General features: G+C 37.1%; 3 protein-coding genes across 8 annotated transcripts; all 3 read right to left on the minus strand.

The window, feature by feature from the left end:
• Positions 1-3: 3 nt before the first annotated feature.
• LOC122405882 (heparanase-like) lies at positions 4-4,369 on the minus strand. 2 transcript variants are annotated; one of them, XM_043410939.1, is made up of 6 exons: positions 4,270-4,369; positions 2,887-3,191; positions 2,558-2,804; positions 2,090-2,449; positions 1,159-1,603; positions 4-821 (listed from the first exon to the last, which is right to left on the minus strand). In XM_043410939.1, exons 1-6 carry the CDS (start codon positions 4,271-4,273, stop codon positions 659-661), a joined length of 1,524 nt encoding a protein of 507 aa, XP_043266874.1. In that variant the 5' UTR covers positions 4,274-4,369; the 3' UTR covers positions 4-658. The 2 variants fall into 2 exon arrangements, with proteins under 2 accessions (XP_043266874.1, XP_043266872.1); XM_043410937.1 differs by lacking the exon at positions 4,270-4,369 and adding an exon at positions 3,584-3,795.
• Positions 4,141-10,933, minus strand: Brd8 (Bromodomain containing 8). 3 transcript variants are annotated; one of them, XM_043410936.1, is made up of 5 exons: positions 10,773-10,933; positions 7,031-10,251; positions 5,463-6,188; positions 5,173-5,340; positions 4,141-4,645 (listed from the first exon to the last, which is right to left on the minus strand). In XM_043410936.1, the coding sequence occupies exons 1-3, from the start codon at positions 10,789-10,791 to the stop codon at positions 6,012-6,014; spliced, it is 3,417 nt and encodes a 1,138-aa protein (XP_043266871.1). In that variant the 5' UTR covers positions 10,792-10,933; the 3' UTR covers positions 4,141-4,645; positions 5,173-5,340; positions 5,463-6,011. The 3 variants fall into 3 exon arrangements, with proteins under 3 accessions (XP_043266871.1, XP_043266870.1, XP_043266869.1); XM_043410935.1 differs by having other exon boundaries at positions 5,173-5,398; XM_043410934.1 differs by having other exon boundaries at positions 5,173-6,188.
• A 1,909-nt stretch (positions 10,934-12,842) lies between these two features.
• LOC122406186 (uncharacterized) lies at positions 12,843-16,029 on the minus strand. Of its 3 annotated transcripts, none has more exons than XM_043411483.1 (5): positions 15,535-16,029; positions 15,213-15,459; positions 15,020-15,115; positions 14,636-14,743; positions 12,843-14,291 (listed from the first exon to the last, which is right to left on the minus strand). In XM_043411483.1, exons 1-5 carry the CDS (start codon positions 15,766-15,768, stop codon positions 13,651-13,653), a joined length of 1,326 nt encoding a protein of 441 aa, XP_043267418.1. In that variant the 5' UTR covers positions 15,769-16,029; the 3' UTR covers positions 12,843-13,650. The 3 variants fall into 3 exon arrangements, with proteins under 3 accessions (XP_043267418.1, XP_043267417.1, XP_043267416.1); XM_043411482.1 differs by having other exon boundaries at positions 12,843-14,288; positions 14,636-14,746; positions 15,535-16,028; XM_043411481.1 differs by having other exon boundaries at positions 14,636-14,746; positions 15,535-16,028.
• Between the last annotated feature and the right edge of the window lie 63 nt (positions 16,030-16,092).

Here is a 16,092-nt window from a genome sequence, read left to right on the forward strand (position 1 = left end):
CCATTGGTTTTCATTTTTATATTTTAATAAAAAAATCTTTCGCATCACAATTTCGAAGAATACGTCAAGAGCAATGAAATGATTGATGCGGGGTGATTTGCTGGAAGTTTGTTGAAACAACTGATAAATTTTTTGGCTCAGTCGAGAAAAGTCCGAGTCAGATTTTCTATGTTGTGAAAGTGTTTTTTGATCTCAAAGTCTCTTTCACCTCTTAAAGGTCCCTACCCCCCTTTATATTGGCTGTAAATAAAGAGCGAAAATAATCGTTAAATAATATCACGATCTTGAGATGTTTGCAAAACGAGGAACCGTGCTTAACTACGACCAAAGCCACGAAATTTTTTCCCAAAATCGTACGCGTTTGAAATTTGGAGCAACAGCCATCAAACCACCACCTTTCGTGCTCGCTAAAGGAAAATCTAATACTATAAAAACTTGAAGAACCATTTTAATCTTCCCTCGAACTTTTACTCCAAATATGAATGTTCACAAAGATTTTCAAGCGATTAACTTTCGGAAATCACCCTACATTATTTTTTGAATTTGAATATATATATGTATATATAATATGAGTATATGGTATATACAAAAACATGTAAATATTTTAAAATCAGTGCACAGAACGTTTCACGAACGTTTCTTCAATCTTTGGCATCTTTCAAGTCTTGCACGCAGGAACATCCGCTCCGTGTATTGTCATAAAAATCATCGAATACCCCGGGAGATTTATTGAATGTGATAAGTCTAAGATAATTGGCTTGAACGGCGGTAAAGTTCCATCCGGTTTCAACTTCAATGTTTCTCCGTTCATTCGAATTTCACTGCAATAAAAATAATCGTTAATTTATAAAATTGTTATTAAAAAAATCATATGAATAATCACGGTTGCATTCTTTTTAATTAAACATAGCAACTTTTTTTCACCGGTTTTTATCTGAATTCGCGCATATTTTGTTTATTGCATTATCTATGTATTAATTGAAATAAAATGAGTGCCTGATGAATTCAAAATCGAGAATAGAAATTTTCACAATTCCACAATAATTCGAATGGTTTGAAAAAAACGGTTACATCTTTGGCACATTTTTTTGCTATATACTCGTTGGAATATTCGTTTTTATAACGATAAACAGTTTTTGATTCTTCGCTTACAATTACCTGGATTGTAAATGACTCGCTGTGAGGATGTACAAAAAAACAGTAGCACCCTTTTTCTGGAGAGCTTGAATGCGTTGTATGGAAATTTTGGCTGGTGCGGCATCAATGTTCATGCCGTACAAAGTAATAGCTGGAACCCGATTAATTAAAGCACTTTCCGGTGTACAGTGCGCGTACAATCGAACGGTTGGAGAATCGTTGGCAGTCACTAAACGCAATACTTTCTTCGAGACGAGTTGCTTGTACAGTACACTGACCCACCAATCTGGATTAGGCGTGATATCTGGTCCAACCATCGCGTAATTGCCTCCAAACAGGGATTGCCTCACTACGACTGCAACTCCTGTTGTCGCACTGTAGCCCAATTTGTCCAGCCATAAAAATCCAGCCACGAATCTGTCCGACAATTCAGGAGCTCCTCCACCGTAAGCGGTGCTTGTCTCAGCTTCAAAAATTTATATCATCGGATTAATCATACACGCGATATCTTACTCACAAAATTGTAATTCTTTTTGAAAAGATGATTTTTATAAATAAGAAAAAATATTCAAAAAAATACGTCAACAAATAGTAAAATTGAAACAAGCTAATTATACTTTTGTAAAACCCAGTTTTTTTTTGTTATATTATCGAAAATTACACATAAGACTTCAAAGATTCTACAAATATTTTCGTTGTTTTGGATTGATGGTTTTTTCAACATAATGCATTGACGAAATTGTTAACGAGTTCGAAAACAACAATTAAAATTCTCCCCTAAGCAGGGGAGAATGAAACAAATTTTATTTTTAATTGGACGTTCACTATTTTGTTATGATTCACTTAAGATTCAATACAAAAATTTCATTTAAGTGAAATCAATGAAAATGAATAATTTATTGTAATTGGATATCCAATGGTGGTTCAGAGAGTGATATATGAACTAACTTACAAAGCCACATTTTTATTTTCTGTCCGGTAGATTTGATCATCGTGTTGATTCCCTCAATTTGCATCGCAAGATATTTGAACGTTGAAGGATTTATGAAATCCTTGACGTGTGCTTGCCTGCCATTGAGGTAATACTGGTGCCATGTAAAATAGTCAACACTGTTTTCATTATTTTCAAGAAAAACTTTAGCATATTCTTCCGCATGATGATTTTCATCGCCAATGTGGTTAACTTCTGGTCCAACAAGAATGCTTGGTTGGTAACCGGATAGATTCAATATCGCACGCAGACGACTATAGTCACGACCTAATTGTTCGGCAGTCACAGTTCTACCAAATGCGTGAGGAAAAGAATTTGGTTCTGAAATGTATAAAATTTAAAAATTATTATTCAGTAAAGGAAAAATTACATCCCTTGTTAACATTCTAATATATTTTGCCTAGTGCCGTTAATCTTCAAAATGATTACCATTGCCTAGTTGCCAATCGACAAGCATATTTCGACTTTTAGCAAAATCAATGATTTCTTGAGCATTATTGTAGTCCCACGTTCCATCAGGCAGTCTGATTAATACATTGAGATCAAACATCATCCGCAAATCAGATTTTTCCGTAAATTTGTACAAATCCAAAAAATCATTTTCAGTTATTGTAAAATTGCTTATGTCCTGTCCATCGACAGGACTGGTTGTGTTAGTCGAAAAATCGAATGAAGTCTGTGAGAATAGAGACGAAAAATATGGTAAATACCATCAATTGATAATGACTAAAACATATTATTTTGATAATTCCACTGACCTCATTGAAAAATAAACAATCAGCAGAAGTGCCACCGAAGCGTACATAAGCCGGACTCAAATGACGCGCCAAATTGACAAATTTCTCATCTTTAATAGGAAAATTTTTCATATGCCTAAGCAATGAAGAATCGAGGCCAAATGATAAAAATTTCTCTGAAGTCGTGTACAAAATTGGTTGCGATGTGTCTATCACAAAAACGTGTGTTTTGGCTGAGTGTCGGCTGACGTCCCAGAAGAATAATATTAACAATGCCATACAGAGAGCTACGATCAGGGACGTCACAACAGATCGCACAGTGGAATCTGAAATCGTCGATAAAAACTGTTTATTAGGGAAAATACAAGAAATGTGAATTGAGGTTTGAAAAATTTGAATCTCCCAGCTTTCTAACTATAGTTCAGATATTTCACGCGGATAGTCGCTAGTCTTCGACGTCACGAATCACGAAACTCACGAAACGAACTGACAGGTGAGGTTGGTTAGTCCCGCAAAATGCAATATACGTCACGTAATTCATTGAATTACATTGATAAATTGCAACGCTAAAGCATGCATATAACAATTGGGATGTAACACGTTTATTCATAACAATGAACATAGCACGAGAAAAATAAAGAAAATTCCGTAGGAATAATCCGAGTATGAACATTTCCGACAGATAAGATGTATTCTTTATTTTATTTGCAAAACTCACTATCGGTCGTTCTTGCATTGCTGAGATTTTGATATTGATTTTTGCCCCATTCGTTGTTCAAGAAATAAGTCATTTCGTTTTATTTAACCGATTATTCGGGATTCTCTGATAACTTCAAACTCGCATTGAAAGAGACGATGTTCTTGTACCGAATTCATACAGCTTACTGGCGTTTACATCCGAGAATCGCTGGAGAAACAAACGATAACCGAACGCAGAAACCCACACACGAGCCAAAAATGCCAACGCTACAGTCGAATATTTATCGCGCAAAAGTAGGCGCATATTGAAGTTATGCGTGTTTTTTGCCAGTTTCGGTAAAATTTATTCGTACCAAGCCTTCAGTTCTCCATATTATGAAAGTGTTGAAAGCCGTGACGCAAAAATGATTTAAAATTACTTTCTTCATTTCCACTGAAGTCAAGTTTCAGATACCGGAAATTATAAAATTTCGAACGAGTTTAATTACAAGCCTTATGATATTATTTTTCATTTTTTAATAATCGAGATTCGATTGAATACGATGAAATAATTTAAAAAATGGAAAACCACTGATATTGTTGTAATTACTGTATTTTCTATGATAAATTCACATTAGATTTTCGCAGATGTTAAATTATATCTAACGTTGAACAATGATTCGGAACTAAAACTCTGACGTTAAAATATAGTACAAGAATAATTACACATTTTTCGAAAAACACGTAAATCGATCCATTCAATTCCGTTTGGATTTAGTTGACTGACGAATTTTTCCTATACGACTTCTCCTAACGTTGCCGGTCTCGGGTTTCGGAGAAATTCGCGCTGGCATAATGTTCTCTGGCGTTTGCGTCGCTCCACTCGTTTCGCCATTCTTCCGATTTGATAAGAGCGATAAATTCAATCTCTGATTATGCACGTTAGGCTGAACGATCGTGCAACCTGATGCTAAGCGATTCCCTGCTACTAAACGTGACATCGTTTTTGGATTTAATTTTGTTTGGACACCACTATTTGTAACTCTCGGCCTTTGGACTCTCGAAGTTCCCGGACAGTTCCGATGTCTTTGTCTTCTTCGTACTATAAAGTACCAAATAAATAAACCACATTTTTCAATGTATCTCTTTTTCTTTTTAAACTTTTTCATAACTCCGAATAATCAAAGAATTTTATTGTCTAACTATAGTTGGAAATTCCCTGTGCCTTAATCTATAGTAAGATAAATGACGTATGGTACTCGGCCAAAGGTTTAATTGCAAAGGAACTTTCATACTTCACGATTGAACACCTGAATCAATTCAAATTCGTTTTTTCTAATAAAAGTTTTAAAATTTCGTGTGAACAAATTATTCTTGGACAAATGAATTTCTGGTCGAGTTTGATCGTTTTTTGATAAATTCAAAAGATTTTTCTTTTTCAAACTACCCTTTTTTCAGAATGGTTCTTGCAATTTTAATAAAATTTATAAAGAAAAGCAAATTTTTCAAATAATTTGCAGAGAGAAATTCTGCATATAAAAAAAAATATAAAATATGTGTAAATTCGTAATTTTGTTTCCAAAGTAATTGAGAAGGGGCAAGAGGTGATTTTTCTTGTAAACCGGATACCCGAAGGTGGGACGTTGAGAAGTGTAGTTTCAGTGCTGGAGCTTGAAGATTGAACGAATTCAGAGCGACTTCGATGTACCGCGGCTCGATTTCTGTAAGCGACGCTGTGTCTTCTCCTGCGTCTAGCGATAACGAGATGAAGTCTGGAGTCACAACTGCTAAGTTCATCTTCGGCCCAAAATTGGCGATCGGTGTCGTCCGAAACAGGTGGAAGAGGAAGTGGCGGCTTTTCGTAACGAGAAATAAAAGTTGTTTTTCATTCATCGATCCACTACCGATCTTTCACTTACAGCTTCACCGAAAGTTCCGAGTATGAGATTTCGTTTGTCACGCTGATTCATCTGAGACATATTAGAATTCGTTCGTGACGAATGCTGCGAAGTCGCTGGATAACCTTCTTCTTCGTCAGAGCTGCAAATCATTTTTCTCGAATCGCCGCGAGCGTAATAACCCATTTTTCAATTTTTATACTTATTATTATTTTTTTATTACCTAGTCTTTTATACAAATTAATTTGTTGTCAGTTTCTTAATTAATTTTTAAATTGAAGTTTATAAACTAGTAAATTTATATACAAGTCGACGGCATTTTTCGATTAATTTGATGACATTTTCAAGAAACACTAGAGTATTGCTTGTTTTTTTTTTTCAATTGGTAAAAAAAACAACTGAAGAAATAGTATCTCCTGATTTTTTTTTCTTACTGCACTGAGCCACACGCTCGTGGCGACGATTAGTTCAAACTACTTTTGTACACTTATCGATCGTGATTAATTTAAAGAGGCCTCACAAATATGAATCGTTTCCCATCTGTTTTTACTCTCTTGAAATTATCCGAGCCTAATCATTTTCCGACTTTCTGCGCTTTTTTCCACGCGGACTGTCTGTGTCGTGGGGACTCGGCGTTATGTGACTTCTCTTTCTCTTAACACTCGAATCGCTCGTTTCGCTGCTACTGCTTGCAGCCGTTCGCGTCTCTCTTCGCAGTTGTCCTTCACCCGTGACTTGAACTAGAATCTGCAACAGTTTTTTTTTCTCGTGTTATCACGAAATGACCAGATACTAATAATAATTGATATTTTTTTATTTTCTAATTAGAAATTCAGTTACTGAGTATTTTTTTGATGCTGAAATTTGTCTCGTTTTTTTAAACTCTTTAACGCCTGGAAGAGACCTTTCTCAGGTACCCAAACAAATTTTTAAAATAAATTTATTTTGCAAAACAAAATTCGTTATCAGCGGCTCAAAAAATTTTGGACATCGTGTGTAATTTATATATTAACTCTAAAATACTCGTTTTCGTCACAAAATTTGAATACCCTGAAAATTAAACATTTTATATTACCAATTTTACCGTTTACTTGCAATGGTAAGCCTAGGGAAGAAAAAACTAAGCACGAATTTCAAAAGTACAAACGTCGAGGACACGATGTATGCATTTTATCATTGGAAAATAATATAAGGCTTCCGATCTTTGATTTAAAAAAAATGGACCTCAAAGATTGCTACTTCTTTGCTTTATTTTGCAAAAACCTAATAAAAAAAGTGTTTTAGTCAAATTTTAATGTCACCATTGAAAAGAGTGACCTCAAAAATAGTCGACTAGGTAGCTTACGAATTTTTTCAATGACGTTTTCATAGTGAATAATCTCCTAGAAAAGGGTACATGAGAAAGGTGTCTTTTAGGCGTTAAAAATCCGCTTTAGTAGAGCTTTTTGATGAATTATCATGAAATGTGAATGAGTGAAAGATTCGTTTGCAGAAAAAACTTCACAATGCTATTATTATATTTGTCTTCGAAATTCGGATCGATTTTGATATCTAAAATCGAGAAACTATAAAATGTTTTGTAGGCATACCTGCATATGTTGCAAACATTCTTCTTGCATGGATAAGGCCATTTTGTAAACAAAAGTATCTTGTTTGTTGTACATAATAGCATTTTGAAACATGAGCATAACGTCTCGCTGAAAATGCATGGTCGATCTGATCGTACCGTTGTCGATGTTCTTTTTAATAGTGGAGAGATCCATTGGTCGGAATATAACTGAATGATAACCAGGAGCTTGATCCTCGGTGATCGGACGAAGAAATAGGGAGGCGTACTTGTGGGTAGCCAATCGGTTGTAAACGAGCATAACAGCTTTTTTCCAAGCTCGGTAATCGGCATTTTCGCCACTACTTTCGTTCTCAGGCTCGCTGTCAACAGCGATTGTTTGTTTCTTTGAGTAGGTTTTCATGGCTCGGCCACCACTCAATTTACTGAGTGAAGATTCTTCCTCGTCAAGGTCACCGATATCGTCGCAAATGCTACCGGACGATTCAACAGTTTCTTTCTTTATTTCGTTCTCCACTGTTTTTTCTTCGTCTTCCTTTTCTTCTTTCAACTCAATTTCTTCTTTCTTCGATTCATCGAGTTGTTTGATGGAACTATCGGTGTCCGATTCGTCCTTGATTTCAGGTTTTTCCTCAAACGGAATCGGGGTCACGCACTTTTTCTCCTCCACCTCTTGAACTTCTGGTTTTGAGGATTCTTCAACTTCGCCTCCTTTTCTTATTTTTTCTTCTTTCACTCCCTCCTTTTCTTCGTCTTCGTTATCCTCTTTAACGATCTTTTCCACTTTTTCTTCGATTTTTTCAGTTTCTTCCTTCTCAGCCTTCAATTCAACTTCAATCTTCTCCACCTCACTTTTTTTCTCTTCCACTTTCGAGGTTGATGTGGCTTCTTCGATCTTTTCCTTTTTCTCAACTTCTTGTGATGCCTCCGAGGTAGTTGTCGCCTCCGAATCTTTCGAATCCTCCACTTTGATCGTTTCGTCACCATTTTTTTCTGCAACAGAAACTTCCTCTTTGGGACTTTCTACTTTGCTCAAAATTTCATTCGCTGTTTCTTCCGTCGTAGCCTCTTTTGGATTAGGTTCATCTTTGGAGGATTCTTGGGAATCGAAGTTATCGACCATATTTGTTGCCACCGATGATTGCTCATCGGTGTCTTTCTTTTTACTTGAATTGCTCTGAAAGCTCTCATCATCCTCGAGAATCGTACTGATATCCTGAGATTTCTCATTGTCTTCGATGCTCGGAACGTCGGTCGTTACTTCGGAAGAAACACTCACGACCTCCGCCGATCCTACCTCAGTCTGGTCACCTGTAATTTTTGCGAGATTCAACTCGATTTGATCGATTTCCATATCATTTTTTGCCACCTTTTCTTTACCCAATTTTTCATCACCGACAGGTTTTTCATTTGTCTCGTTTTCGACTGGAATCGCTTCACTTTTTTGACTCAGGAGAGTCTCATTGTTCTCTTTTTCACTGACATTTTCTTGGGAAGTTTCGACCGTCGATACTGTGCCTTTAGACTCGATTTTTGGAGTCATATCCTCACACTTTTTCTCAGGCTCTACCTCAGTTTTCTCCGTTTCTACAGGTTTCATTTTTTCTGTTGGTTTTTCAATTGTCGGACTGGATTGCTCGATATTATTTTCCTCTTTTTCTGATTGATCAGCAATTTCTCGTTCCTCCACAGATTTTTTTTCGGTTTTTGTCTGCTCTTGCACAATTTCTTCTTCCACCTTAATTTCTTGCTGATTTACTTCAACTTCCTCATTTATTTTTTCTCCTACTTTTGACGATTCCTCAGCGATTACCGGTGCAACTGAGACTTTGGGTTCAACAGGTTCGATAGCAATGGTGCCGATAATTTCTGCAATACTCGATGTGCTTTGATCAATTTCTTCGATTGCCATCTCACTCTGAGGCGAATTAGACAATGAAACAGGCTCATCAACGTCTCGAGGTTCAAGACGTTCCTGAACAAGTTTTTCGACCTGTGGAACATTCAAATTTTCTACGACGACTGGGATCGTTGGCATCATTTTTAAAGGTGCTTTTTGAGGACTAGCAGTTATCTCTTCTTTTATGAGTTCTTCAAGATCTCCGATGATTTCATTTATTTCATCCTTGTTTATCACATCAGCCATGATATCCTTCCGGATAACGTCATCCACTTGATCAATAATTTGTACCATATTCTCAGTAACGGGAATACTTGCTGGAACTGTAGAAGTTTTGACATTCAATGACTCGTTTTGTGGAATTGTGTGTTTTATCGGATGGCTCTGGATATGAATTTCTGGGGGTGCAATTTGTTGCTGTACGCTAGAAGCCGTTTGTTGTAGGCTCGCGAGTGACGCTCTCTGTAAATTGGCCGGTAATTCAAGGAGCATCGATAAAGTTGGCGCTCCTGCAGAGGGTCTTTCATTCACTGTATTGGTCAAAGTACTAGAAACGAGTTGATGTAGTTGTGATGGAATACTGGTAGATATTTGAGTACTGGGAACTTTAGGACTGGATCCGAGAAGACTCGCTATCGTAGGTGAATTGACTTGAGCAGAGGATGTTGGATTCTGCATTTGCGTAGTGGGACTAGGTGATTTTAGGAGACTCGTTAAAAGTGGCGATCGACCACCGCGATTTTTCTTCTCTTCCTCCTCATTCATTGACTCACTGTTCTCCTGCGTCTCACTCGTAGCTTCCAAACTTTTTCTGGGAGAGGCAATCGTTACTGTTTGCATCGATGCCTGAACCTCTTGCTTTTGTTGGCGCTTTGCCAGCCACGCAGCATGCGCTCGACATTTTTGCTCCTGTTCTCGTTCCTCCTGTTCTATCGATAACCACATTTTTTGCAATTTTTCATCCGTTATTGTTCCTGATCTCAATAGATTTACTTCAGCTTTTAACTGCTGATATTCGTCCCTTTGAAAAGCCAATATCTGACCCAATTCCGCTATTCTTTCCTGTGTCAATCTTCTCACTATTGACTCTCCCGTTGTTTCCCCGCTCTCACGTTTCTTACGTTTTGGAGCATCAGCATTTTCAATCAATATCGCGTACTGTATTGCGCACGATTTTTGTGAAAACCAATCTGGTGGTCTGAGCGCCTCTTTCTCTGCAAAAGGCTTTAGCGATCTTGATACCCCCATCCAATTTTGGTCTCCTGATTTCAGAACACTTGTAGCTAAGCATAATTGCTCTCTCGTGCTCCATGTATCGTATGACACTCGCTTCAATTTGTTCCCTAGAAATTATAGGAAAAAAGAAATTAGGTAATTGTTCACAAACTTATAATTATGAAATTGAATTCAACCCTCGTCATATCTGTCATCTTTGTTTAGAATGTTAATTTTTCATCACCGATTGCTTCGATTAACTGTAATTGGTTTACTAAAATATCGTTGATTTTGAATGGAAAAATCATGAATTTAAAAATGTAATTCTTGATGATACGAATTACGATTGAATGGGAAAAATTTGGAAGTAATCATTTTGACAATCCATACTGAACTAGGATGTATTCTAAGTTATGGAATTACTAGAAATTGAAAGACTTCTAAAAATTTCAGCATTTAAAAATCCCGGTGTAACGATTACACTGATTTATAATCTAATGAATTATTCTCGGGACATTGAATGGTAAATAGCAATGGAGAGGAAGTATTTTGAATGATGCGTCTATCCTAACCTCGAATCTCTGATCAAAAGTTTATATTTAGGAATAAAACAAATTCTGTTCTCTGATATCTGTGACAATTAACTTACGCTCTTGTACCGATGCCATTTTGGACTCGATTTTTTATTTATTCACGACAAAGATCTATTGTTTGTACACAAAAAAGATTGAATGTTTACTCTCGCGAAATAAGAGCCGCTTTGCGCGCTCTGCAGCCCTTAGCTCATCGGCTCATCGTAGCTGTCGTCGTACCAGTCCTTCAGGAAATTTTGTGCCGATTTTAGTAGGGACATGTCCCCAGCGTTAGTTCGTATCCAGCGGCGCTGCCGTCGGCATACTGTAACGCTCCGAGCGGGAATTATAGTAACTATTATTTCGAATGATTTAGTTTTGGGTGGGTTCGATTGATAAGGAGAGTTGAAACTCGCCTTGCGAATTTCTCTTCAATAACTCAAGACAAAGATTTAAATGTTTGATGAATATATTGACGAAAATATGGATCTTGACTCTTCGGCTGACAACAATGTTCTCTCTAATTCTATTCCGTTCGACTTTTAGTCTCACAAATCACAAATCTTTTGATTCTCACGCGCAAACTCCGTACGCTCCGCTCATACGCGGACCAATCACGCTGGTTTTCATCCTCCCACTCATTCAATTCTGGGGTCTCGCGACCCACGCTTCGGTTTCACACGCTCGCTTCGCAACCACACAATGCCCTTATTATTCTAGGTCCTTAGCATAAGAGTGACGAAGGATATGTCCTAGCCTAATATTTATAAGATGAAAGTGGGTAAAAGTATCGTATTGGGATATTAAAACTATTTATATAAGAAATCAAAGAAAGCCTTATTTCGATACATTTCAACGTATGGAGATTATTATTATAATGTAAACTATAAGAATGAGTTAGTCAATACGTTCATATTTCTTATCGACTAGCGGTTATTGTTTATGCTATACTTATATATTAGTCACCCAAGTCCGTCACGTTCCTCTCATTTATTAATATTTCAATGATCAAATTATCAAATCCGTATGAAATGCTAAAGTACGAAATTCGCAAATTCGTGGTCCTTAGCGCAGAAATCAGCGTACTCTGGTGACGAATTACGCATTTCGTCACAATACCATTCTCGTTTAGAGGCACAGCCATGGACGTAGGAAATACATGGACGGAGCCTTAAGTACCCTTTTAGACGAGGGAGGTGAAGCCTCGGGGGCAAGGAGAAAAGCCGCGGCAGCCATCATGGTTGGTCAGATTCGTGTCTATCCTCACGGTGCGCGGCGTGATTTTAACAAAACTATCCCGTGACCGCAGACAAAATACCGGCAAGCAGTTTTGATTAGTTTGAGGTTATGCACCAACGTCAAATAGTGTTCCCAGTGTTCCACAGTCGTGCTGTAATATATTTTGAAAAACTTTATACTGTTTTTATTATAATATGCCGGATTGCTATGCAAAAGGTTGCAAAACAATTCCGGACGTCTACAATGTTTATTTATTGCAAAAAAATAAATTTCATAGCTATTTTGTACAATGCGTACCAGTGTATTTTTTCAATACATCCCTTATTTAACTAACCAACATTTTGCTTAACTCATAATTGTAAATGATATCTCAATTACGAAATATTCGTGTCTTATAATCGATTGAAGGTTAGATTTTTATTTGCGTGTCATAATTTATTGGAGGTTAACTTTTTTTAAAACTGCTTATCCCCACCATACGATTTCGCCCTGAGAATATACATCGCCGCCGCCATCATGGTTGGTCATATCCGTGAAAATAGACTTTCATTCCCCTTACCCTTCAGGCTTCACCCCGTTTGGCTAAGGCTCCCATGTATTTCCTACGTCCATGCCGCAATCCCACATCTGCCTGTATCCGCCACACCTAACCCCAATGTTTGAAATGTGATGCCGATTCATTTTTATTTAAAATCTGTTGACAGTACTATTAATTCTTTCCAATATTGTGATAATTTAATTCAATTCTGAAATGCTTTTTCACAAGAGCCTACTAGTTGAATAGCAATCAATATACAATAACGTAAAAAGTTCGAATAAGTTTTTGAATAGATATTTTTTTGCAATAATTTATTGGCCGATGTTATACGTTAATATTTATGGGTAAATAAATAACAATACACAATCAATTACAGTGAGATCTACTTTATTTATAAAAGATTACCTACTCTCTCCATTCCCGCGGCTTAAGTATTAGTCAGTTTTGACAAGTCTTTTTACAACAAATTTTTTTTTCAATTTTTGATTTTCCTGGTGAGCATTTTGTCTCATTCGTAGTCTAATATAATAAATAATAGCGTAGGAAAGGATTTCGGAAGCATGTTCTTTACATGGAAAAGTAAAAGTATATGTATCGAACACTTCATCGAGAGTTAGATCGAAAGCATCAATTCGAGAACAATACTTTGCAAATGTAGCTTCAACATGCCGAATAAGGTTGAAAAAGTGGCGAGGGGCTGAAACATTATCACAAGGCCATGTGTAGCCTGTTCGGTCATATCTGTAGACTGATTTCTATAATCTCCCAAATCTGTAGACTGCGATTTCCATCATCTCCCAAATCTGTAGACTGCGATTTCCATCATCTCTCAAATCTGTTAATCCCGTATAGGTTAAATACTTTGAACAAACTCCTACAGATTTGCGGAGATTTATTTCGTCGAGCAGCAATACTCCATGGCATTGAAGTGGAGTTTTCGAGGCAAAAAGTAACTTCGTACAGTCCTCGTGCACGGGAGTGGTAGAATGTTGTTTCGACGCAAAAATTCATAATATGATGGTGAACGAATGTTCATGAGCATACATAACATGATCCAGTTTTCTGTATAACGATAACCTTTCGCGTCTTTTTTATTTGTCATCGAAACGATTTCTTTCAAAGCTAATCTTTGTGGTTCTGACATTGCCGATTCAGCACATTTTTTTATCTAAAGAGGCTTATTCTACACTCGCTATCCGTGCTTTTTGTTCTTTTAAACACCCCAGCATTATTTTGAGTCGATTCTGAGCTTGAATTTTTCGACGATTTTCACGCTTCATTTTTAATCGCATAGCCAATATCTTTCCTTGATCGACGACGTTCAAAGCTCCTTTTATTCTTCTGATATTCGAAGGATTGTTCAATCGCTTTGTCCGTTGGAGTATGTTTTTTCTTGATATCATACAAGAATCGCATCTTTTTTTGATGGATATCACAGGGCAATCTTTGCTTCGCCATTTCATGCCAGCATCCGAATATCCTCCATTGGTTAACATGAGTTGCTTGTTGACGTCACCAATCCCGTTACAAACGTTCATGTTTTTGAATTTTCGTAGTATATCTGGAAGTTCTTCTTTTTTGTTTAAGACTTTGTCTAATTTTTCTGAGTTGACAGGGATTCCATATACGAAATAGTAAAGGGTTCCATCTTCATCAAGTGTCACATGTTTTTGCGTCACTGGGTAGGGCCGAATGCTATCGCGAAGAATCAGTGTCGTGTATGAGAACACCATGCGGTATCCACCTCCAATAAGTACACGTCGAAAGCTCCATGGGTCTGATACTAACCCCGACATCCTGGTGCTTGAGTTCATATCTACTGTTGAAAATTTTATTTTTTTTAATTTAGGTGGATATAGGTGAATTGTAAAATTTCTGGGTTGAAAAACACTTGTAGGTTTGTCAAAAAAAAGATTCTTGATACAGATGTTTTTAAAATTATGAACAACATCTTTAAATAATAGTATATTACACACCTAGGGCAGGAAAATAAGGAAAGTCTCAGATCACATGTAATTGTCGGCCGAGGCGAAGCCGAGGCTGACAAACATGTGGTCTGAGGCTTTACTTTTTCCTGCCCGAGGTGTGTATACGATTTTTCTGTCCGATGCAGGCGGAATGCGGCAACTTCGGCCCGGAGGACAGAAAAATATTTTTTCTCACCTTTACTGTTTACAAGTGATGGAATCGAGCCAGCGGATTTACGGATTTCTAATGTTTTACTACAGATTGTCAATGACTCGGTAACTGAATGCGACAATTCCATATCTGCTGCTAAAAAGTCCAATTTAATAAATCAAAACAGATGCAATTAAATAATTCAGTTTTAGTACCAAACAATCTTTTAGGGCTTCTTCAGATAACCATTCAATGCTATTACATATTGGCAAATAGAATAAAATTAATTATATGTTGTCAGTGTCACAGATCTGAATTATGAATAGTATCATAAATCCTTTAATCAAAGGTTTATATGGTGTTTATTAGGAGGATTATATGGTTGTTAATGTGGTGTTGATAATTTCTCGAAAGAATTTTATTTCTTACCTTCAAGGTTAATGAACGATTGTGCTGTGCCAGTAATAGGTTCGCTGATCGACAATGATGTAGTTACAACTGAAGACGGTGAATCTATTCCTGCAACTACGATTGAAACATTGTACATATTGGTCTTCTGATTAAGGATAGAAATTTAAGTCAACCTATAATTTAATGGTATATTCACTACTATATGACATACTTTTTATGTCAGATGTGGGAAGTGAAGTATTGACAACATTTATACATCCGTCGGCACTGTTTGGAGCAAGATTTTCCAAATCAACATCATCCGTGGCATTACTTGCGAGAACTGAATGTGACTGTGTCATGTGTACTTCTTTCGTAGATTTACTCATTGTCTCCATACCCATTTTATCGCCTGACCACTGGCAATTGAATTCTATGGGCACAGCAGTATTACTTAGTCGTGGCCGCTTGTATTGAACCTTTGAAAAAATGAAAATATATGATGTGAAAATAAATGTGTTTAATCTTTTATAAACTGTTTTCAGTATACGTACTCGTGCAATTATTTGACCATTCTCATCCTGTTTCTTCCATTCATGACATATGTCGGCGGAATTGAAATGTTTAGCACAAACACGATCCGAAGAACTTAATTTCACTATACCGGGGATCGCGTTTTCCCATTGTTTCCGTCTCTCTGGGTCTTTCGGCACGCAAAATAATGAGTGCTTCGCCGTTTCTACTCTGCTGCCGGTTTTGCACCCCGGCACGACGCAAACAATCGGCATTTTTTTTCTTTCAACGATTTAATGCTATATACATAATTCGTGTTTGTTTATACGTCACGTTTAGTTAGATTTTAAGGTTATGATTATCCGAAAGGCAAGATCTCAACGCCGCGTGGTGTCGATTTTTGACAAAAATTTTCGTGCGTAAGAGACCTACCCCCATCACCAAAATTTGGGCTGAGTTTCCAGACTTGTATGTAAGACCGTGGAAACAACATTCCAACTTCCAACCAACTTTCCCACCTTGTTCCCCACCTCCCTCCGTGACAGCTGTTCGCTAGTGACGTCACAAGCGAACGCCGCGCCGCGGAGTGGCAGTTTGGG

The sequence above is a fragment of the Venturia canescens genome, chromosome 2 (assembly GCF_019457755.1).
Source record: "Venturia canescens isolate UGA chromosome 2, ASM1945775v1, whole genome shotgun sequence".
NCBI classification, from domain to species: Eukaryota; Metazoa; Arthropoda; class Insecta; order Hymenoptera; family Ichneumonidae; genus Venturia; species Venturia canescens.

Coding starts and splice junctions, on each gene's coding strand:
- Brd8 (XM_043410936.1), bottom strand. Junction 6,189..7,030: donor AATGTTTGCAACATATGCAG/GTATGCCTACAA, acceptor AAACTGTTGCAG/ATTCTAGTTCAAGTCACGGG.
- LOC122406186 (XM_043411481.1), bottom strand. CDS start 15,768: ATGCCGATTGTTTGCGTCGTGCCGGGGTGCAAAACCGGCAGCAGAGTA. Junction 15,460..15,534: donor ATGGTCAAATAATTGCACGA/GTACGTATACTG, acceptor ATTTTTTCAAAG/GTTCAATACAAGCGGCCACG. Junction 15,116..15,212: donor TCCCACATCTGACATAAAAA/GTATGTCATATA, acceptor TTTCAATCGTAG/TTGCAGGAATAGATTCACCG.
- LOC122405882 (XM_043410937.1), bottom strand. CDS start 3,656: ATGACTTATTTCTTGAACAACGAATGGGGCAAAAATCAATATCAAAAT. Junction 3,192..3,583: donor CAATGCAAGAACGACCGATA/GTGAGTTTTGCA, acceptor CGACGATTTCAG/ATTCCACTGTGCGATCTGTT. Junction 2,805..2,886: donor ATTGTTTATTTTTCAATGAG/GTCAGTGGAATT, acceptor CTATTCTCACAG/ACTTCATTCGATTTTTCGAC.